This window comes from Centropristis striata, chromosome 11, assembly GCF_030273125.1.
Source record: "Centropristis striata isolate RG_2023a ecotype Rhode Island chromosome 11, C.striata_1.0, whole genome shotgun sequence".
Classification (NCBI taxonomy): Eukaryota; Metazoa; Chordata; class Actinopteri; order Perciformes; family Serranidae; genus Centropristis; species Centropristis striata.
Genome location: NC_081527.1, coordinates 32454049 through 32477983, shown reverse-complemented (window position 1 = coordinate 32477983; position 23935 = coordinate 32454049). Strand labels below are relative to the sequence as shown.

The following is a 23935-nucleotide window of genomic DNA, read 5'->3' as shown; positions in this document are numbered from 1 at the left end:
GAATTGACCTTTGCGTTTAAATTAGGGATGCACAATATGGATTTCTGTTTTCAAACAATAACAATATCCAGTCGAAAATGACTTGCTTCTCATGGCTGATGCTGATAAGAAAATTTTGTATAATTTTTGTATTTAAAAAATGTTTTCATAACCTCTAGTCTTTGTACAGCTGAGGGTAAAAAAGGCTAAGATGTAGTGAGCAAAGATGGAGTATTTTATATTTAACAGCTCTGAACAAACCAAATCTAACTGACTTGGTCTCACTTGACGAAGATTTCTTTAGTTTATTATAGTATTTTATTTAGTATATTATTTTTTTCTTGCTGAATGACTCCCCAGAGGCTTAAAGCAAGATTTTAAGCGGTGCTTTTGCATGATATCTTGTGGAAAAAAAGAACGAATCTGAAAGAACGAAGAAATCTTTTCTCTTAAAGTGCATCAAAAACATTAAAAAAACATAGTTTGGCTTTCACAGAGCATTTTGCCAAATAATTCAAGTTAAATGCTTTGACATAATCTGTTAAATAAGACATGTCAGTGTATTAAATACCTACACTTACTGCATCTGAGCGTTGATGCAGCACTTTTTAAGTTAATGAAGATAATGAAAGCTATTTGTATTGCTGGACTATAATGTATAGGCTATAATTTCCTTATACTACATATTAATATCATGCATCCCTACTTTAAATGCGATCTACTTGCGATGACTTCAGTGTGGGGTAAAGTCTTTCTCACCATGGTGCACTGCTTCTCAAGCCAACATTCAAAAAACAAACCCCAGGCGCACCCAGACGGTTTTTTTCAGCATAATGACCCTCATTCTTTACAGACATTTGCTGCATTTAATTTTAAGGTGTGACCGCGATCTTACATTTTAAAAATGCCTTTTGCAAAAGCGTGACTATAGAGTGTTTCAAGACAGACAATTTGAATTAAAATTGAATTAAATTGAAAAATTGCATGCTTTAGTTGGGCATCTACAGGCTCTGCAGAGATGTATTTCACAACAGTTCACCATGGGAAAGAAAAGAGCCATTGTTCCACAGAAAAGAAACAAAACCAGATTTGTGTTTGAATCAATAGTATTATAAAATAGAGTCCAGGTCTACAGAAGTTTCGGGGCTCGTAGTGGAGCCAGTGTCAACTCAGTCCTACAGGTGGAAGGGAGATGGAGGAGGGAGGAGGCACTGACCTCTGCTCTTAAAGCCAGGGGCCTGTGGTACCTAGTGAGTCCTGTGGCTCCCCTGCTCTGGGCCTGGCCCCCACCCTGGCTCTGGCTCTGGGGCTCCACGCCTCGCTCCTGTCCTAGACGCCACTCCAGCTCATCCCTCTGACCGGACTGTGAGTGACGTGGGGTGGGGAAGGGGAGGAAAGGAGGGTGGGGGTAGGGTGGGGTGGACGGAGGGTGTTCGGGGTTAGGGGGATGGGTGACAGGTGCAGGATACAGGGGTGCAGGTAGTGGTGGTGGTGGTGGTGGCGGCGGTGGTGGGGGAGATGTGTGAGGTGAATTGTGGACAAAACAGACAGAAGACAACAAACGGGGTGAGGGGACGAGGAAAGAAAGCGGGCGGGGGGGAAAACAAACAAAAATAAAACAGAAGATGGGTAAAGAATATAAGCAGAGGGGGGGAAATTAACTAACAGACTACACGGTGTGGAAGAACAAACGGACTAGAGTACGAAGAAAAGCGCAAAGAGAAAGACCAACTTAAAGATGACGGCGTATGAGAGAGATGAGAAGAGAACGAGAATGAGGATGAACAAAATCATGGGCTGAAACATCTGGCGGGAACACAAAGAGGAACAAAGAGAGGGAATCGGGGGGGAAAAGAATGCAAAACACTTGTTATGAAGCGCATGCAATGAGGGATACATGAGTCCAAACCAACAGCTGAGAGATACCACGGCAAACTGCAGAGCGAGAGCGAGCACGCTAAAGGTTTCCAACACATGCCTGAGCACAGCCGTGTGTGTTGTAGCAGCAGTCAGCTAAGGGAGGTTGCATCTTGAGGCTGCATGATGCACATTGTTTTTCACACATTTCAGCATTTTAAACACACTGAGGGCATCCAAGGCTGCAGTCCAGCTTATTACATACATTACATATTATTATATTATTATTCATTTTATTCTTTCTAGCTGGCGGGAACATTATGCTATTGTGACAAATAGGAAGTGTGTAGCATTTGCTTAAGGAAAAGAAAAATTGAGACATTTTCCCATTTTCATGATTTCCATACCTTGAAACTTTTGTCTTGCATTTATAATATTTTGATCTTGTAATTATCTATTAAAATCTCATAATTACAAGAGCTGCACCCTTGAATTTTACCAGATTATCTCAGGATCTAAATGTTATAATAATGAAAGATAATAAAAATGTGTTCAGCAAGCATTAGAATTGCTAGAAAACATTTCTAATACTATACAAGATAAATAAGAATCTTGTAGGTAATGTGTACAATACTTTTCTTACATTTTTTTAAATTCTGTTTATATTTAATTCTGCAACAAATTTTGCCACAATAATGTGGTCAAAAGTCATAATAAAGAAAAAAACATTTCCCAACACTTAACAAGATCATTCAAAAACAAATATTGTGATAAAAAGAGATTAGAAGAAATGAGAAGAAATGAGAAATTACATCTAATATTTTTTACTCTTATCTTGATATGAAAGTCATACTTACAAATATAATTTCCATCAATTAGTAATAAAGCAATAATGTAATATAAAAAGGAAATAAAGTGTATATATTATAGTAATAAATAGTTTTTCTTGTAATTAAACAGGCTGCTCTCATGAACGGTTCACGTGATTTCCAATCAAAAGTTATGCACTAAAATTAGACAGCTTTTCTGCAAAAAATTTTCTAGTGAAATATTGTAACATAAAACGACATGGTCCATAAAGGCTGGACGGGTGGGGCTGCTAGATGGATCAAACAAACCAGGAGAGCGATGTTTGTGTCCCAGAGGAAGTTATGTATGCAAGTCATTTTCTGTAAGTCCTGTCCTATAACAAAGTAGTTTTGGTACATAAATCTAACATAAAAACAAATCTGTTTCAGAATGTAAACCATGTGTTTAAAACAGTAACTGGTCATATTTTGTAGCATACCATACAAATTCTCCACATTCTCAATTAATTACGGCTCTTGTTATTATGAGATAAATAAAATAAAATGATATTGTGAGAAAACATCTCTATTTATTTCTCCTCTGCTGAATGCACTTCTGTGTATATTTTACTTCTTAAAAATGTACTAAATTGCTACTTTTTGCTGCTGCAGTGTCTATTTTTGCTTTGTAATCTACACATTAAAACCCCATGATTCTACAACAATCAACAATGGGCGGAGTCCTTATTGCTTTGAGCAGGTGTGAGTTGTTAGTGCAGTGGTTAGCTAGTAAACCACCCAGCTTCACCCAGACTAACCAGAGGCGGAGGAGCAAAGCAGAAACAAGTCTTGGGATAGAAAGAGCATGGAGGCAGCTTCACTCCATTATCTCTACAAAGCAGATTGGGCTTCTTGAAGTGACAAATGTTTGAAGAGCTGTTTGTTTTACTCCATACGACAGTCTGGCTGATTAGAAAACACACCCAAGATGTCTGCCTGATCATGCAGCACAGAGATAATGAACCTGCTTTGGAAGAGTACACAGTATATGTTGACATGTTGACTTACACTAAGCTGCAGTAAAACAAAGGACAGAAAGCAGGATGCCAGCCAGCGAGGTTCTTCCACACGGAGCCATGCAACGCTGTTTTCATTCAACAGAGGTTATTTTAGACAGTGTGCACACATTTTTATGGTTGGTCTCCTTGGAAACACCATGGAGTAACCGATCCCACGTGTGTCTGCGTGATGATATGTAGTGCAAACATAACAGCTACACCATTTGTGTGTCGTAATGAGTCACACAGATGATAGCATGGTGTAGCGAAGCTGTAGAGAGAAAAGTATCGACTAAGCTTCATCATGCAACAGTTCACTACGTCGAGAAAAGCTTTGAATCGAGCCGAATGGAAGAAGCTGCCGTCACTACGTTAGTACTTACTCCATTCATACCAAGCACCCTCTCAAGCACCCTCCTAAGCACCCTGGCTTGGCCCTGGCTGGCTGGAAGCAGGGCAGCTGCAGACAGTGAGTGCAGGGAGAAGGAGGCAGGCAGGGCTGCTGGCTATGAGGATGTGCATGGAGATGCAGATGTGAATGGGGCAGCAGCAGCAGCAGGAAGCAATGGTGGTGGCGGTGCGTCAGGGGAAGGGTGGCGGTGCTGGTGGCGGTGCTGGTGGCAGTGGTGCCGGTGTGGTAGAGCTGGGTGGCTCGTGTCGGAGCGGGGGGTCCTGCTGTGTCACCCTGTGCTGGCAGTGGAAGTCTCAAGAGCTTTTCTTGAGTCTCAAGAGCTTTTCTTGAGCTTTTACATGATAGGTTTGAGTTTTTCAAGTCTATCTAACCTGTCTCGCGATGGGATTAATCCCAACTTACTTTCTCTAAAAGTGAGTGACCATAAAGCTAACTTATGCTGAATTCTGCTCTACAAAGACAGGAAGAGCCACACAATCAATCAATCAATCAATCAATCAATCAATCAATCAATCAATCTATCTATCTATCTATCTATCTATCTATCTATCTATCTATCTATCTATCTATCTATCTATCTATCTATCTATCTATCATCTGTCCATCCACCATGTAAACAGAAGCATTCAGTCGCATAAAATATCACCATACAGTTATACTTTTGAATATATTGGTAGCATGTCAACATGCTGGACTGCCAGCTGTGTGAAATACAACGCCCTCAACTTCACCACAGACTGTTTGGGTTCCTGCAGGAGTTATCATATTAAATCAAAAATGCTTGCAGTGATTTGTTGTATGCTACATTTTTTTCAAGATCTGGGTTCAAAAGGATTGAATAGCCGACACTTTAAAAGTTTAAAGGGGTTTTGATACCCAGCCCACCTCCTGCATCTAATCTAAAGGATCATGAGACTCTGAATTTATGGTCCATAGTTTTTCTCCTCCACGAGAGGTTTCTGTCCCTGAACTTGACTTATTTGCTACACCTCCCCACCTGTTGTAGTGCAACTCCACTGTAATAAGTCAGCTGAAAGAAATCCACTGTCCTCACTTTGTGCAAAAAAATGCATTCTTAAAGTCATAATCTTGAAGATTTTCAGTTAAATAAATGTCATTGTAAAGTCACAATCTATCACTGAATGAGGCAACATAATGGTGACTGAACCTCTGATGAAAGCCTTTGCATTTTCAGTGTTACGAACACAAACTGGGTGTCTGTGGCGACATATCCTGGGAACGATCACCAGCGGTGCACTGTTATTTTCCATCACCCAGCAGTGGTTGATAGGAGGAGCTAACAAAACATGCTAGCATTGCACAAAAACAGTTACTATAGACAAACAACCAAATAGCGATGACTTCAGATGAGAAAACTGACTGAAAAATAAAATCTGCACTTATTGCCATAGGTGTCACCAAAGAGATCAAAACAGAGCTCTACGAGATTGTTACTGTCGCCAAGGCTCATGTGAGGCTCCAGCAGTCTGTGTTACCCAAATTAAGTCTCAGATCAAGATTCTAAATTCTGTACAAAAAAAAGCTTTAGGGAAAAAAAACTAACACTTAATTTGGCCAACTCAGATAACTAAAGTCTCACATTAGACTTTAGAGGTCATCTCTGATTTAGCATTTGACTCCTGCAACACTGCCAGACTTGGAATAAACAGTTTAAAACTAGCAAAAAAGAAGATTTAAACTAATGCAGCAGAAATATTGTCTTTTTTTACTGCATGTGTTCTTCCTTGTCAAAACCTGGCACCTACATTACCTACAAAGCAACTCAACCTCAAACAGTTGCAGGTATGCTAGGTACTCCTGAGCAGAGATAAGAAGCTACAGAGGTTTGGTAATCTCAACTCCACACCCCCAGTTTTTTTTAAATTCCTAAACTATAGTCTTCAGCTTAACCGAACTGATCGTACCTCACACAGTTCTCTCATGTGCCACAAAAGTCAACTTATTACACATATGCATTACTACTCCCCAACAGACTGTGATGGGTAAAATCAGCACACTTCATATGTCTTTGCACTAAAACAACATTGTGATTTTTCTCCCTTTATTTCTTGCAGTGGAGTTGCACTAATGCTACTATAGAGAGAAGGAATGATTGCGGTGAACTATAACTCTCTTAACATTCATACAGGCTGGTGAATATTGTTGAATACAAGATAGACTTGAAAAAATCCGAACCTATCCTAAAGGCCACATTTACCTTCAACTTAATGAGACTCCCATCGACAGGCATGGCTGTGGGTTGTATGTGTTCTGCTAAAGATGTACGATGCTGCGACCGTCTTTAATTAGAGCTGAGTTTTTGCACACAGTGCTGACTTAGGATCTCATTTGGTTTATTTTGGCCTTAAATGGTCGACTAATGACTGCACACTAAGGACCATTTAAATCAAACCGAAATGAATTCTCACATTTATAAAAACACCGGTGGGTTTTCTCATGGCTATCTGCTATGTGACGGGCTGTTTTAACTGCTGTTTTAAGGCAATGAAGCCATCTGGTGTGAGCTTGTCTTGTTTTATTTCTTGCAACCTGATATCGTCCAGACAAGCAGTTGGGATGCTTTTGAGGTTGGATGCTAATCAATGTTCTTATGCAAGAGTTTGAAAGAACATCTTGTTTGCATAGGTCCTCAGGAAATCTAAAGTATTGATTTCATGGCTGACAGGCCTTTTCCCTTATTATTGATATTTCTTTGCAAAAGAACCAAGCAGACACAAGAAGAAAACATCTAAATGTACTGAGAGATGGCATCTTTAAAACAGTAGAAAAGTGGAAATTTATCCATTGAACTCACCTGGAAGTCCGTCACCAGGTCTCTTCCAAAGGTGCCAATGGGAGAGTCCCGGGACATGGATGTGACTGTGGACAGGAAGCTGCTGGACTCAGTGAGGTTTGGCATGGGTGACAGATCGTCTGTCCTTTCTCTCAGCCCCTCCCCAACATGGTCCAGCTTCTCCATGAAGATGTGTAGCTCGGTGCGGAAAGCCTTCATGCGAGTGTTGATGGTGTCCAGGACCTGGGTGTCTGGTTTGGATCCAGGCGCCGCCCCTCCTTCCAGGCTCTCTCCTGTCGTCACCAGCAGCCTGCCCTCAAAGATCAGACTGTCGGTGTCCGTGATCAGACGGTCCACCGTCTTCCCGAGCCTGTCCGCCTCACGTTTCACGTTGCTGAACGACTCCCGCTCTTCCCTCCTGCGGTTGGCCAGTTCAGTGGCGCTGAGCTCGCTGCCATCTGAGGGTTTGATGCTTCCGAACCCTGAGGTGGTTGTCGTTTTCTCAAACAGGTCTTCAGAATCGCTCTCGCCCCCAATAGGGCCCTCCCTCTTGGGCTGGAGGAGAAGAAGTCGGCCCGCTTCCTCTTCTTCAGCAGCTTCCCGCCGGCCTGCGTCGCTCTCGGCGTCGCTGTCTCGAGGGCTGCCGGTGCGCAGGCCCAGGTGTGCAGCCAGGTCGCATCGCTGGACGTTGGACATGAGGACCCGGTTCTCGTACTGCAGCTTCATCACCTTCCCACTCAGCTCGTTGATCTGCATCCTGGCTGATTTAAGCTCCTCCATCATCATCCCGCTGCTGGAGCCATTCCCGTTCCCTCCATTTCCAGGTTTGAACAATCCTCCCTCACTGCCGTCCTCGCCAACGGAGCTGCTGCTGGGGCCGAACTTGAAGCGGTTGAGTTCAGACGTCAGCTGCCGGTTGTGGTCCTCGATCTCTGAGATGGAGCGGCGCAGCAGCTCAGCCTCCTCCTCCACAAACTGCAGATGGCGGCGTAGCTCACTTGCAGAATCAAGCGCATCCCCACCGTATGGCGAGGAGGGCATGCTGGAGAAGGGTTCCCGCCCGAAGCAGTCTCTTTCATACTGACAGCGAATGTCTTCGTTTTCTGCTCGCAGGCTGCGGTTCTCCACTTCCAGCTCCACGATCTTCCTGCCCAGGATGTTGGCCTCCTCCTCCACCAGCTTGAGCCTCAATCGCAGCTCAGCCTCTCGGGTGGTGTGAGGACCGCCGCCAGAGCACTCGGCCAGGGGAAGGGGACTGTCCACGTCCCCGTAAACTGACTTGTACTTCTGCAACTCTTGCTCCAGTTCATCCTTCTCCCGGCCCAGCTTCGCCATCTTTTTCCTCATCAGACCGGACTCCTCTTTGGCAAACTGGAGCTGGCACCTGAGGTCTGCACTGTCCTCCTGGCAGAGAGATAAGGATCACATGAAAAACTTTCAGTGATGATGCTGATGATATTCTATACTTCTGTTACTTTCAACAAACAGCTGGGCACTTTAGATTTTAGAAAATGTTTTTTTTAAAAACAGGACTAAATGGTGCATTTGTTGGGGACTATTTTAAGCGGTAGATTAATTCACATTTGGTGCTCGAGTGAGAATTTACAGCAGCAGGATGGTGTATGTGGCATTGAGTCAAAATAAACAACAGTGTGTGTTTATGGTAATGAGGGGGCATGTGACCCATTCTGGCTCACTGATGTGCTTTTAATAGTTTCTTAACAACATTGGAACTCTATGGCAGGGATACTTATTAGTATAAACCCCAAAAGAGGAATTAACCAAAAATTGGTATACATACTTGTATGAAAAATGAACACATTTCTAATATAAATTAACAATATTGGCCGAAAAACATGGCCTCCATGTGTGGGGCTCAGCAGGAAATTAGGCCTACCTAAGCATTTTTAGGCACAGAAACCATAAATGTGAACCTCACAACCTGGTTGAAAATACATCTCCAAATTTGGTTATAATTCTCTGAGGGTAAGTATTTACCAAGATCAGAAGTGTAATTTTGATTGATGCTTGTGGGCGTGGCCTCCAAAACATTATATGATATATTATGCCTTTGCTTGATTTGCTGTGAGATTAAACAAGGTGCAGACATGAAACTTGAAATGCTTCATATAAAATTAGATCCCAATCAGGCCTGACAGTGCTGCTATGAGAAAGAGACAAAAAAAGATAGCCTAGGTTTCATCCAACTAACTTGAAATTTGAAACACATCTAGAACACAAAGTCTCCTGGGCAGTAGAGGCCACAATGCATTTGCATAATCTTAAAAAACACTTATGTAACATTTACTTTTTGGATTTTGACTATATCAGCACCAAATTTGGTATACTGCACTGCTGGACTGAGTTGCACATTTCTACTATAAATTAGCATGACTGGTCGAAGAACATGGCTGCCATCAATCAAGAGGTCTTTGCAATGGGGGCGGGGTCTAGGAGAAAATAGGCCATAACTCAAGTTGTCTCTGATCAATCCTAATTAAACCCAGTGGGGATATCCAGCTCTACGTCCTGACGCTCTGTTAATCTCCGATAAAAGCGGGGCAAGAATTATGCATCCATTGTAATGATGAAAGTGTGTGATTGGTCTCACTCCTTTTTTTAGACTAAATGAAGCAGCTGAAGTGCCTTTACTCAGCTTTGTGAAGCCTGAAACCCACTCAGTGCTGCTTGTGGCTTTGATTTTGTAAATAGAGTCGCTTCCTTTTGTTGGTGGAGAATGGGATTTTTTGGTGTTTCGTGGGATTTATTGCCAGCAAGAAAAATATAGAATATCAACAAGCTCATCCTTTAATGCCTGGAATATACCATGAAATATTTAATGATATTGGATTCAGAGAAAAGTGGAATAATATTTTTTGATTTTTGTTTTTTTTTACCTGACTTGTGGATTTCTTGTCTTTAAATGTTTCCCTGCTCCCTCGTCTCCTCAGTGCAGTCTGTAAAAGAAGGAGGAAGAAGGATGTAAAGCATGTAATCATATATACACAGTTATGAAAATATTCATTCAGTGCTGCTGCTTCAACAGGGGTAAACAGGAAATTACATAAACCAACACACAGCACGCCGATAAAAGTGATGAAAGAATTCAATAGTGACGAGCTCTGCAGTTCTAAGATGCTATTGATATTTCCATACATCATGATGCCAGTGTTTATACACAAATGCACAATAACAATGACATAGTATTGATGGTGATGCATAACACCAGTGCAGGGGAACAAACTTGCTTGCTATCGTCCTGCGGTGGAATGTAACTAAGTACATTTACTCAACTACTTGAATTTTCAGGTACTTTACTTGAGAATTCCATTTAATATAACTTCATACTTCTACTTCACTACATCTTAAGGCAAATATTGTACTTTTTACTCCACTATTTAGCTGATAGATTCAGTTACTTTTCAGGTCAAGATTTAACATAAAAAAACATGTTACATTTTAAGTGATTACATTTTTTTAATAGCATAACAGTATATTAAGTAAAAATATTAATTTAATGCTGCTTACAAAAATGCATCAATAAGAATAATATTAATTAATAAATATGTATGTTACTATATTCCAGTAACATATTTAGAATATATAAAACAATCTGAGTGGGTCTATTCTGCATAACGAGTACTTTTACTTTTGATACTCTAAGTACATTTTGATGGTGATACTTGTGTACTTTTACTTCAGTAAGTTTTGAATGCAGGACTTTTACTTAAGTAAAGGATCTGAATACTTCTTCCACCACTGCTAACATGTACGCCAGCTCCCTGAATGTGAAGCAAACTCTGCAAAAGGCCAGAATAACATTAATCTACGTGGATATCTTACATAACATTTCCATCATCAGGTCAAAGCCAAGTCAAATAAGGAAGTATTTACTCTAATGCAGATTGCAGACCACATGACATAATTACTGTCTGATTCATGCATGTAGTAATGGTAATAGCTGGTATCAAAAGCCAACATCTGGTTACCATGTCAGTCATACTGCGGGGTGAGTGAAAGGGCGGAGTGCATGCGTGATTTACATGCTGTAAAATAAATTGTCACTTTAGAAAATTCTGCTCAGTGTTAAAGTGGAAAAACTTGCGATGATGAGGATGCTCTGTCGTGTCTTTTTGTATGTATGATGCACCAGGGTGCTTTAGATCCCATTCAGAGCTCAGTGTGACAGACGTCTTATCCCGGCTCAGATTCAGTGACACATGGCGCTTCCACAACGCTCGGAGGGGAAAGCATCTGCCTGTCCAGTGGGGAAATCTGCCCTGTAGCTAATACTGTACTCGGCATCGCACGCAAAGCCCGGATAAAACAGGGTCCTCTGCACGCCAGCTTAGTCTTAGCGACTAATAAAATCATTCATTTTTATCAAGTCTGTGCACTTTCTCCCACCATCGGCTGCCGCTCCAGAAGATAGAGACAAGATGAGAGAAAGGAAAGGAGGGAGGAAATGAAGGGAGGAGAAGGGGGAGAGAGAGGAAGAAATCCCCCTCTATAAATGTGCAGAGTGCAGAGCTTTCAAGTGTGAACCTTTTTCCAGGAACAGATTGCTGCCCTGGCAGAGTTATTTAAAGGTTCTGATGATCAGTTAAGCCGAGCTCCTTTCTAGGAAGCATAACTTCATATTAATATTTCCGATCTCAGGGTCTCAATCATATTTCAGCATACTCTACAAATCATTTGTGATCATTTAGCATGAGGCTGCAGCGAATGATTATTCTTGATCTAATCTTTTTGACTTATTGCCTTTTCTACAGTATAAAACGCCAAAAAAATTTGTCTCAAGTGACGTCGTCCAATCCTGTGTTGGTCTGATACTGGTCAAAATCAATGGATCAGGTATCAGGGGGGAAAAAGTGTTATCTGATACCATCTATTAGCCTTAACTCTCCTGTTAAGGAACTTTCAGCGACATGCTGTAAAGACAGATGTGTCACGAGTGTCACAGATAAGCATCTGTTTCAAAAAGTTTTTAAAAAAGAAGCAGCAGTTTTCTATAACAGAGGCATGTTGCAGGCTATGCATCACCCCCCAACCTTCTGACAGTTGAATGAACCATGTGTGATGAACGCTTCCATCAGTAAAAAGTAACCAAATCTCAGCTTAAAATAATATTTTTTTTATCAAACTCACTTTATTCTACATGTCTTATTTCAAATTTTGCTAAAAAAAAAAATGTCTGCACCAAGCAGATCCTGTAGAAAACAAAACTGAAAAGCCATAAATGACTTCATTGACACAAACAGTCACATTACAAAAATTCAGTAAATCTCAGACTGGACTGCAGGCTGTTTTAACAGAGCTGAGAGGAGAGGACAAGAGATGTTGTAAAAATGTAAACAGTTACATATAATACATGTGATAATAATACAGTTCTTTTGTCCAATATTGGCAACACTTGTGGGAATGTTGCATTTAAAAAAAAAACTTTTTTCTTGTGTATTGCAAGACATATATGTGTTATATTGCACAAAAGACATTTTTGTGAACTCCTTACTTCTAACCATGGCTGTTCTGTTTCAGGTGCAGGGCTGATATACTGCAGTGAAAAATGAGGCCACAGTGAGTCAAATGTCACAGGAGTAAAAAAAAAAAAAAAAAAGCCCTAAAACTACTTGGGATTCATAACAAACAGGTCCTCAAAATAGGACATATGATTATCACACTGTGATTGGTTCGCACACAATATGCAAAAACAATCAATGTGCCGATCTGTTAAAATTATTCATTTCAGCCTTGTGTCGTGTTTAAACTGCTAAGAAATGTAGATGATTTGACCTGGTAAGATGCCATCGTGACTTTTTAAACTGCCAATTAATGGATGAATTAAGTATTTTAAATAGAACTGACAATTAAACCAAGACTTTAGTCAGTGTTTCAGCTGCTGCAGTTCAAGGATACAATGGTCTTTTTTCTTAGTGTGCAGTGAACTCTTCACTGTACATACAGGCTCTGTTGCCAGCCAAAATAGACCAGTAGGACAGTGTGAATCATTCATGGCCAGACAGATGGAAAGTGTGAGGGTGAACCTGTTTTGCCCGCAGCGGGAACGAACCTTGACTCAGTCTCTGGCGCTGCCACAGGAAGGGAGCGCCCACTTAGAAACAGCACCAAAACATGAGCACAACCGTACTGTGGGCGGTCATAGTTACAGCTCTGTGACATGTGATCAAGCATTTCCTAAAGCAGTGAATCAAATCTACTATATCAGAGTAATTAATTTAGAGAGGCTGACGTTTCTTTTGCTGCTCAGAAGACTTTATTTCCCTGCTGAGGTGTTCAATATTTGGCCTTTCATCTGCAGGTAACTGAAGAAAGCACATGATTTCAAGCCTTTCTTGTCTGCACTCTTGTTGCCTTCAGTCGCTTTTGAAGTTTCTGTGTCTGATCCAAACTTTACCTCTGTGCTGGTGCATCCTGTGAGCTGAATGCAGATAGGTTTTAAAATACTTGGTGTTTTTTTGGCGTGACCCTTGCCGAGCATCTCGACTGGGCTCAAACTGTCTGCTTTCCCCTTCAAAGGAAAGTAAACAGATTTGTTAATTCCCATATTTAACCTGTCACATTCAATTTTTTAGGGTGTCCAGAATAATAAACATATAAAACGGCACACTGGACCAATGCACAGATTCATATAACTCAGTCCAACCTCAGGAACCCTTTCCAGGACTATAATTGTTTTCATTAGATGACAGACTGTAATTCATGCTTTACTCCAGTTATTTATTTACCCGTCCCAGCCCGCCCCTCCCCTCCTGGTCCCGTCTCAGCTTTGTGTCTGTGTCACTATCTCCAACACCAGTTGTGGTTTAATTCCCAGCCCTAGTGACAGAGCTAATCTCTCTGGGGAGACAGCGGATTAGACGGCAAAGATCCCAGACCTCCTAAACCAGGGATCCCTGTTTACTGTATACAGAAGTCAGTCTGAGGCTCAGAGAAGAGACCCTGTGATCAGAGAGCAAAGAAGACTGATCAAATGGTGTAAACCTTAGTCTGACCTAACTCCCTCACTGCATTTAATAAAAAACATTGAAAGCTGTCACCATGTGATGATTGTGATGAAGCTGCTAAACATGACATAGACCCTGAACTGTTGATAACACCATCCTGGCCCAGCTTACTTCTTTCTAACTCTACACCAACATATGTATACATAAATATATTTTTTTAAATTGAAACAGAGATAAAACAGAATTCCATAATTTACTCTACTTTTTTGACTGTACAAAGACAATATATATATATATATATATATATATATATATATATATATATATATATATATATATATATATATATATATATATATATATATATTATGTTCAAACTTGTGAACTTTTGTTTTTGTAAATACAGTCTCTGAATTCAGAACTGAATGCCATCTGTTATTGGGTTAGTTATTTATGAGACTTCACACAGCTCAAACAAAAGACTTGATACTATTTTTTTCAGATATGCACGGCCCAAGATCTATGATGTGTAGAATCAGAGTTTCCAAGGATCAACATTACAAAATAAATAAAAAAACATCTGTCAAGTATATCACAATATGGTGAATAAACTGAAATGCAATAAACTGTTTTTCTCTTTGGTTAGTATTTAATTGTCAACATGATTTATGTGCTTTTTGATATTTTTATTTTGAGAAAATTCAATTTAAAAAATGTCAATAATTCACTTCTTCCAGCGGAAATTGTGTTGGGCATTTCTCCCTTTTTTTTTCTTTTTTTTTTACATTTTACAGACCAAATAATGTGTAAAAATAAATAAATAAATAAGTGGCTTAATCAATAATGAAAATAACCCTAGTCACAGCACAAATTGCAAAGTACTAACACATACTGTGTATGACCACCGCTCCACAAGCAAAACAAGAAATTTGCCTCAACAACTGAGGATATTTTTGCCTTTGAGTGTCTGTTGTACGCCATAAAAACAGCGCGCACACACAGACACACACATTTCCCTGCGCTTTGTGCGACTGTATTTCTTCCACTTTAACACACAATTGCACTCATGCACAGAGGGAGCAGAGAGGCACAAACATCCCTCTTCATCATCATCTGAATGCACCGCTCTCACAAGCCTGTTAGCACGGGTTAGTGGCAGTCAGTCATGCAGTCATGCAGGCTGGCAGGCAGCTCCAGCTGGTGTGGGAGCTGCCTGTAGTACTGGTGCGGCTGGTTTTACTCCCCTGGGTCCCTGCCAGCCTGCGGGATTAGCAGATTGTAGTTATACAGTGGTTACCCTGCTGGGACTGAATGAAGCGGCGACTGACTGACTGACAGTCTGTTTTTCTCTGGACTTCTCCTCTACCTGCCGCCTGGACCCCCTCCTTCACTCCCTCCTCCTTTTATTTCTCTCCGTTCTTCCACATCCCCATTAACATGTGACCCGTGACGGAAATCTGAAATGGCAATGAAGCGTGTGGCTCGATCCCTCTGAGAGTTAGTCGAATAAGTGACGTCATTGAAACATCTTCAAAGGCCTCATCCATGGTGAGGATTATGGTTGAGGGTTAGGATGAGAATAAAGATACGACTAAGTTTGAAGTTGAGGTAGATTTAAGCTTTTGATTTGGTTTAAATATGCAGGCTGGAGTTAGGGTGAGGTTTAGGACGGGATAAGGATAAAGTGCAGGCATTAAATAGCAAAATGTAGGTTTGTTTAGGGGTCAGACTAAAAATAGCACTGCAACTCCTTCCACTCATTTCCTTTCATCTCTCTACTGTCGGCTAATAACAAGGTACAAAAGGGCGCAAAAACATTCAACTGACTGCATGATGGAGGCTCGTTGCTACAGGTATGGGAAGCTACAGGAAAAGTGGAAATGCAATCAAGGATGCAGAGCTTGACTGAGGTTGATCAATGCAAAACTGATAGGACTAAAACTGTGCCACAGAGCTTTAAAAACCTGTCTCGTTGTATTCTTTGGTACTGTCTTTATCTTCCATTTTGACATTTGTAAAGTAACAAGCTGAATTACATTCTTGTGCAGTGCATTCCTGGATAATATTGGGCCTCATGCACCAAAAGAACCACTCGTATGAACAGATTTGTTCTTAAGTGGCTCATACAAGTGATTTAAGAAAGGTTCACAAACGTCCTCATATTTTGAATGTTCTCTGAGGCACAAACACAATGTAAGAGTTGTCCAGACCTGTTGTAAGAGTCACATGCCATTGTTTTTAAACTAATGAATTGTTTATTTAATTATTCTCAAACTATATTGTTTGAAAAACCTGTATAAATTAAAATTATAAAGTGAGGGTGAGTTTAAACCCTCTGGAGTCATCGAAAGCGCCGGCGCGTTACTTTTCCATGACGACACAACGTAAAAATGAAGCAGCATGCAGCCCTGCTGTCAGCTTCCCTCTAAAGTACTGAATTGAACCTCCATGCCAGATTTAGTTTGATGATGATATGCCGAGTAAAATATGATACGGGAAAATATAGCACTACATGTTATCCTCTTATTTATGTTTATATTTTTTCTTGTTTCTTTTGGGATCAAAATGTTGATCCAGTAAGTCACAATGAAAAATATAATTATCAGATCATATAGGTGAGGATGTGGCAATTTTTTTTTAAGTGGTATATACAGGCAGAATGAAGAGTATGTAAAACAGACAAAATGAAAAAGTTTTGTGATAAGTGTTAAGATAAGAATACCAAATTGCTCAACAGTTGAGCAAAGTTAGACTTCTGGTTTAAAGGGTTAAAGGTTGATTTTGGCGACCCCCATAGACGATAGCGTTTCCATAAGCACCACCTCCTTGTGTTGTATCTGCAGCTGCCAGACTCCCTTTAGAAAAAGAGCTTAGTAGAGATGGGTTTAGGTTCAGAATTAATAAGAACTGAGTTAAGGTATTGCAGGATGAGGGTTCAGGTTTGACAATGTCAGTTACACAAATGTATGTGCATGTCTCCATGTCAGTGTGTGTGTGTGTGTGTGTGTGTGTAGATGAAGACATCAGAAATGAGCATGATGTGTTGTTTATGTTCAACAGTTATCTCCAGCACTACTTCACTCTGCACTACAATTAGTAAAGTGTCACAAGTCGCCATTACGGTGTGTGCGACTGATTCTGGTGTCCATTAGTGTCACTCAGTCGAATATATTCAACAGATGAGTAAAAGCACATCATTCAGCAGATATGCTGCTGCTACAATCTTACTACTTGGAAACCCTGGTGTGTTCACGAGGGAAAAGGAGAATATTGTGTTTTCTGACACGCCTGTTTGCGTAAGAGACATTTTTTTGGAAAGAGTGCTGGATGACATCGTGCAGTGACATCACCAGAAAAACCCCAGTGTAGGGAGGAAAAAATATTTTTGGGGGAGGAGGATGAGTAAGAATGGGAACACAGCGAGTGTATTTTCGGCAGCATCTGTACTCAACAGCTTGGCCTATTTATGATTTTGCTCAAAGACCGTAACACAGTGCGGAGAGCAGCGTCTGGCTCTGGTAATGGGATTTAACAGGAAGTGTGGTGTGACCAGTGAAAGGGGGCGGGATGGAGGGGGGCGGGTGGGGGAGTGGAGCACAAAAGGAGCTGCGACGGGGGCCGCTGGATGCAGATAAACCCCTTCTCAGCCCTGACAGAGGAGCCTAAGACTCCAGCACAACAGAATAAATATTGCTCACCCGGCGGGAGAGCTCAGAGAGATAAGTCGCTATGAAATGTTTAGAGGCAGATTATATTAGTGAGATCTGGATGAATGAGCGCTCAATCTGGACTGTAATCCGTTTCAATAAATTAATTAATACTGCACACACACTTGAATGAACGCCTATAAGTGTCACATGCTCTAATTTATATCATTTAATTCAATTTTTCTTCACGCAAGGACACATTCAGACCCACAAGTGTTTTCTATTAAAGCTCCTGCTCCACCATGATTTACAGCCATGGGTTATTTTTATAAAGGATGATCAATCTTTGGCCTGCAGCACCTGCAGTAAGCCCGTGCAGGCTAAATATACTGCATCTGGATATGCTCCATCAGCCAAATATGAACCATGCTACCCATTGGAATTCAATTTGATGTTGAAAATGATGCACAAACCCCCCACACTGGCCTCAGTGAAGCTACCGCGAATAGCCTCGGCAGTGATATTTCAAAAAGCTTTAAACCAATCAAAGCTAACTGAATTAGAGTAATCCAGTAGAGTGCGCTGCTCAGCCGGTGTGCACACGTGTGTCTGAGTGCACACGCGTGTATATCTGCAGTCATCAGTCTCCCACATGCGTCCAACAACGTGTGGGTGCGTGTTTTTATGCTTCTGTCATTGTGGACCTGCTTTACAGTCCTGCTGCATGTGTGCTGCAGGCTCTGTGGCCTGTCTGAGGCTTATATACATCTGCCAGTGTGTGCATATGTTTGGCAGTGAGACAGGCTGAATGCAGCACTCTCCGAGGTCACTCCAATGTCAGGCCATCCCGGCGGATGTGAGCATCTTGTAAACAGACTCCGGCCTCTCTGTCGCCCCCGCATCTTGACATCAATAGTTGTCCAGAGATTGCTTTCCACCTCTGTGGTGAATGTGAAATCCTTATTGTTAGAACCCAGAGAATGACTTATGATTATGAATGCAGGAGCTCTAGAGAGGATGGGACTGCACGTCAAACTTTCCACAAAAAAATGTAAGGATATTACAAATTTGTGGAAATTGCAAATGGGCTTTTGCAAAAAGCACACAGCCGGTTGATGATCTGCACTAATAAATTATTATAATTTTTATATAACTTTATTTAAGGAGTTTTGCATTTAAATAAACATACATATTAAAAACTCATCTCTTTGAGCCGCCCCCCCCCAAAAAAATAAATAAATATTGTAGCTATTAATTGTGAATGTGCTTCTATTTATTTATTTTCAGGAAATTCAGTGCATAGATATATAGTTATAGTAGCAATAGGCTGGAGAAGACATCAATTCCTTTACATATTCAATAAATGGAGACTATCATTTGATAAACTAATCAATTATTTTACATTAATAATATGGATCAAAAGACTGTATGTAATGTGAGAGGAGTCTATGAAGCTTTTTAGCATTTCTCAGCTCATTGTTTTGGTTTTCTGACCTGCAATTTTATCATTTTGTTCATGTTCACCACTCTTATCCTTGTCTTGTTTTGTCCGTTTTAAGTGAAAAGTCTCAGATCAACCCACTGAACTTTCCTTGTCAAACAGCAGTCAGACAAAGTGAATATCAGACTCATATTTGTCAGGTGGAGAGATACACACAACTCTAAATAAATAACAATATTGCTCCGTGTCTGTTTGTTGTGTAAATAAGTAAACTATGATCCGTTCCTTCATGTCGTATGCAGAGGAATCACAAAAATATTTCTGTTTTCATTTAAAAAATATATATAATACTATAAAAATACTGACAACTCGAAACTAAAATACTTAAAATACATACTACAAACTTATGTTTTTGAACGTAGCTTGTGCATATGTCCATAATTATTCAATAACTAATTATTAATCGTAGCTTCAAACAGGAACTATTAAGAAGGTAATTGCAGATCAGGAGGATAATATTATGAGCAGCCCTGTTGAAACTAAAAGTGGCAATAAACACCCATTGATGCTGCTTAAAGCAAAGACATCATGCTAAATTTGAACTGCTGCCATATAAGGATCTGAAGTGCTCATTTGAGTGAGACAGCAGAATGTTGAAGCATTTTATAACTTTGGTTAATTTATTCTATTTTCAAAGCCATTTATTTTCAAAAACCGTCACAGTGTTATTTAATTTCTGTCAAATAAATACTTTTCAAGGAGTCGAGTGGGAACAGTGAAAAACATCATTCAGTAGGTAGACCATGAAACTAACTCTGCCTACACTCAACCATCTATTTACAAATTCAATTTCTCAACAGCAGAGTGTGGAGAGTGTTTCCAACCATGGTGAATGTGCTGCTATGAGTCTTTTAAGACAGTTTTTATTCTTTTAGAAAACTTAATGCATCTTTAAAGCACACTCTGTCGGGACAATTTGCTCATGTTTTGTTTGGGTTAAGGTTTTCAAAAGTATCAATACTTCAATATTTTTTCAGCCCCACATGTTTTAAACGATACAAACTCCATTAAATATACATTAAACAGGATTAAAGAGTACAGAAGCTATAAAAATACAATCAGATTTTCAGCACAAGTCACTACAGATGAAGCACTGGGGAGAAAAATAACTGCAGCTTTCTCTCCAGCAACAAGAAAAAAAGGAGTAAAAATCTTCTTATTTTGAGTTCCTGATTTGTTTTTTTGTTTTTTATACCTTGATATCAAAAGAGGTACACTGTGTTTTAATAGTAGTACTGTGTTTAAGTTTGAAATCTTGGTATTTTCAAGTTAAGTTTTTGATCAAATAAATTTGTTTTGGAATTAAATTATATTAAGCTGCTGATTAAGAAGTCCTAGATGTCTGACAATCCTTTAAGTCCTTGAATGCATCATACTATTTATGGCTGAAATGTGATAATTACATAATACGGGAAATCCTTGATCTGTATCATCACATAAATCGAATTAACTGACTTTTTTAATAGGAACTATCTTCCTACCATAATTCAAACCAACTCAATTATAAAATATCTTGATTACAGACAAATGGATGTGAAAAACCCCACACCTATTCTAAAATGTGCTTTTTTATGGACATAAAAAAAATTTCATTGTCGTATACAAAAAGCTTGTTGCTGCTTTTGCAATAAACCTGTGGCAATTAACAGCTGTTGTATGAGGTGTCAACAGTGCTGCTATTGTTGATTACCCACCAGAGACCTGCGGGTCCTATAGCAGATTGAGAAAGCATTAATTCTCTCAGGAATCGACAATGGCAGCTATAGCGACCGATTGCTGACGTGCACGGGTCATACATCACCCTGTGCTGCAACATGCATGTATGTTTGTGTACGTGTGTGTGTGCGGGAGGGTGCGTGTGAGCAGCGGAGGGGTCACTCCCATACTGTTCTTCTCCACTAAGCCGTCCCTGACCTCAGCCTGAGACCCGACATGCATTAAATAGCAGCACAATGGAGCTTTTATGGGGCGTGTCACTCGCGCTTTCACTCACGCTTTGCAAATCTCCCTCAACAACCCGACAGTTTGGCATGCTGCGTAAGAAAAAAAACACACGCCGCCATGGTGCCAACTGGCCCAAACCAAAGACACAAGACTGAGACAATGTTTAGTTGAAATAGTAAGAAATTCACCAGGAGTTTTCCCTGCTAATCCCTCGTACAGAACAGAGCAGTGTTGTTGCTCATGCTGATTCGAAATGAAGCAACAGGATACGGTAATTAGCTGCTAATAATAATTATCTTGATTAGAGGATAAGGACTAAACAATTTAGTGTTTCCCTCAACAGTGAATCAGGTTTAACAGCATAACACAAGACCAGCCTTGTGATTAGTCACTGTGTGTGTGAGTGTGTGTCGCAAACATGATACATTAACTTGCAGGGAAACTGGTTCTCAGATGCCTCGAGTGTGCAGTGCTGAATCGGCAGATCCCACGGTAAGGAGGGGGCAGGAGGGAGGGAGAGAGGAGAGGCTACACTTGGGTGAGTGCTCCCATTAGCAGGTTTAGCTTCTCTGTAATGTATAATTACAACAAGCTCCACCTCAAGGTCCCTCCATGACAGACAAATTCATTTTAATTCTGTCGTTTTAACTAAAGCGGCCCAGTGTGTGCAGCAGTTATCTGCAGATTCTGCATTTAAGTAATGAATGATGAGGATAGAAAAACTATCAGTGCTTTAGTGATATACTTGGGGCTATTTAAAGCTTGGATAGGCAGATTTTTGTTTGATATTGGCCAAAAATCTCATAATAACTTTTCAGCATATTGTAATTCAACTGGTCTGAGGGAAAACTTGAGACAAAGAAAATGGAAGGGGGAGACTTGCAGCAAAGGGACCTCGGGACGGATTCAAACCCCGGTCCGTGCCTCAAGGAGTCACCTTTAGTGAGCTCTAGCAGTGAGTCACCGGCACTCCCCGCCTCAGGTCAGGTCATTCTGACAAGCTGTTAAGAAACATGGTTAGCTCAAATCAAGCAATCTAATTGGTTGTGAACCATGTGAACCATTATAATAACTACATACAACAACATATCATTTCTTTACACTGTTCAACTAATGAAATTATACAAATTAACAAAGTTAGCGAGCTAAACCTGCAGCAAAATGTAAACATTTAAAGTTCAGAGCCCGACAAATATATCAGTTGATATTATCAGTATGGTGTATATGCTGCCCAATATGTGCTGTTATGTTATTATATTTTTACACAAATTATAATGCAGAAAATGTTGCTAACCGTGATTCAGAAATTATTTTATGAAAATTTGCCCGTGTTTGTCTGGTAGGAGGGCTTAGGACAGAGAGGGCAAAGCTGCAGGAGGAGGGCTGTGTTTTCAAATTCTGCCTACCCCAGCTTTAATGATAAGTAGTCGGGAAAAAAAAGAGATTAAATAAAGCAAAGAGAGAGGCAGAGACGATGTGTTATCTCTGTCAAGATAACAGCATATTAGACCAGGTGGAGACAGATAAGAGGGCGGGCATGTAGAGGCCTCTTATTACAGCCTCAGAGGTGTGCAACCTGCACACACACATCTTCCTGCACTAATAAGGAAAAGAAGTGTGTGCAGAAGCAGCTGTTTCTGCTGCCAACACCAATGAATAATTCACTCCTAAAAAACTAGTAATCTTATAATCCTCTGCTTTAGAGTCAGTAGTTATGACTATTTTCTTGTCAGTGTTTCATTTGAATACTTTTTAGACGCCTGAAGAGGTCAAGGCATCCTGTTTTTCACAAGAAGTATTGGATAAAAGTCTGAAAAAAATAGACTTTTCTGTAACAAGAGCATGTTTTGTCGTCCTTTCTATCCTGTAAATCACAGTGAGACCCTTCAGGTTTATCTTGTGGCCTCTTGGAGGGCTACCAACCCTGAAGTCTGGAAGCAGACAAGCTGACATTTGCTCACCAGCGTTACTTGTTTCTTGGCTTCTTCTGTCAGCACTTACTGGAAGACGTGCATGCTCTAATACCGAGCATGTAGGCTGCTGCAGCTCGAAGAAAAACATGCATTCATTAAACACAAATGCCTCTGAACTTGTGATCATTAACGGTAAAGATGTCTCTGCAGGCTCACAGCCAGAAGCTACACTGGTCGGTTGCCCTGTGAACAGTAGTAAAGTCGGGAAATCTTCTCACAGTAATTAATGACCAATCGCCTGGCTGGGCTGCCCATCACTGGCTGCCTTGGTAATGGATTGTTTGAAGGAGAGAAATCGAGAAATCTGACCTGAGAGTAGACAGACTGAGACTGAGAGCCGGGGCTTTCTTTAACACAGAGAACTGAGAAATTGATTCAGTGGAATTGATACAGTTAAATAAAGTATTACAATGACTTTAACATTTGAGGCTCTTGACATTCTAGAGAGGCTGTGACAGGCGGGTGTTATTACTTCGGCCAGAACGATATGGTATTTTTGACACCAATGCCGATACTTATTTTTGAGGGGAAAATACATTGATAACTGATATGGTAGCTGACATAGTCATTTTTGAGCTGGACTGAAAATATACCTTTTTGTGCACTGATTTTTCACCACCATTGTCAGCCAATTATATAAATAATAACTGAGAAAATATAGAATAAATAGGAATAAAATAATAGCTAAATAAACATCACAACTGTTCCGTTCCAGTCAATTGCTGACTAAAAAAAGAATAAAAAACACAATTTTTAAATAATGGTAAGCAAGATTTTCTGCAATTTATATTTTGTAAAGAAAGTTTCCATCACAGCATATACACTGATACCGATATGCCTTTGATAGGCCAATATCAGCCGATATAACAGAACAGAAACTGATATATCTATCAGGCTCTAGTTATTTGCCAGCTGAAGGTTTTAACCACAGACTGTATATAAACGTGACGTGACATCACCCACCGGTTCTTGGACTGCCCGTTTGAAGTATTTACTTTGGTGTTACGGCCATTGCCA

General features: G+C 40.3%; 1 protein-coding gene across 1 annotated transcript in view; it reads right to left on the bottom strand.

Annotated features, from left to right (window-relative positions):
* The window catches only part of LOC131980080 (microtubule cross-linking factor 1), an 88947-nt gene that overhangs the window by 37067 nt on the left and 27945 nt on the right, over positions 1-23935 (bottom strand). Inside the window, exons 4-5 of the mRNA XM_059344238.1 lie at positions 9786-9845; positions 6910-8292 (exon numbers count right to left, since the gene is read on the bottom strand). Coding sequence (XP_059200221.1) covers positions 6910-8292; positions 9786-9845 — 1443 coding nt within the window. The remainder of the gene's footprint in view (positions 1-6909; positions 8293-9785; positions 9846-23935) is intronic.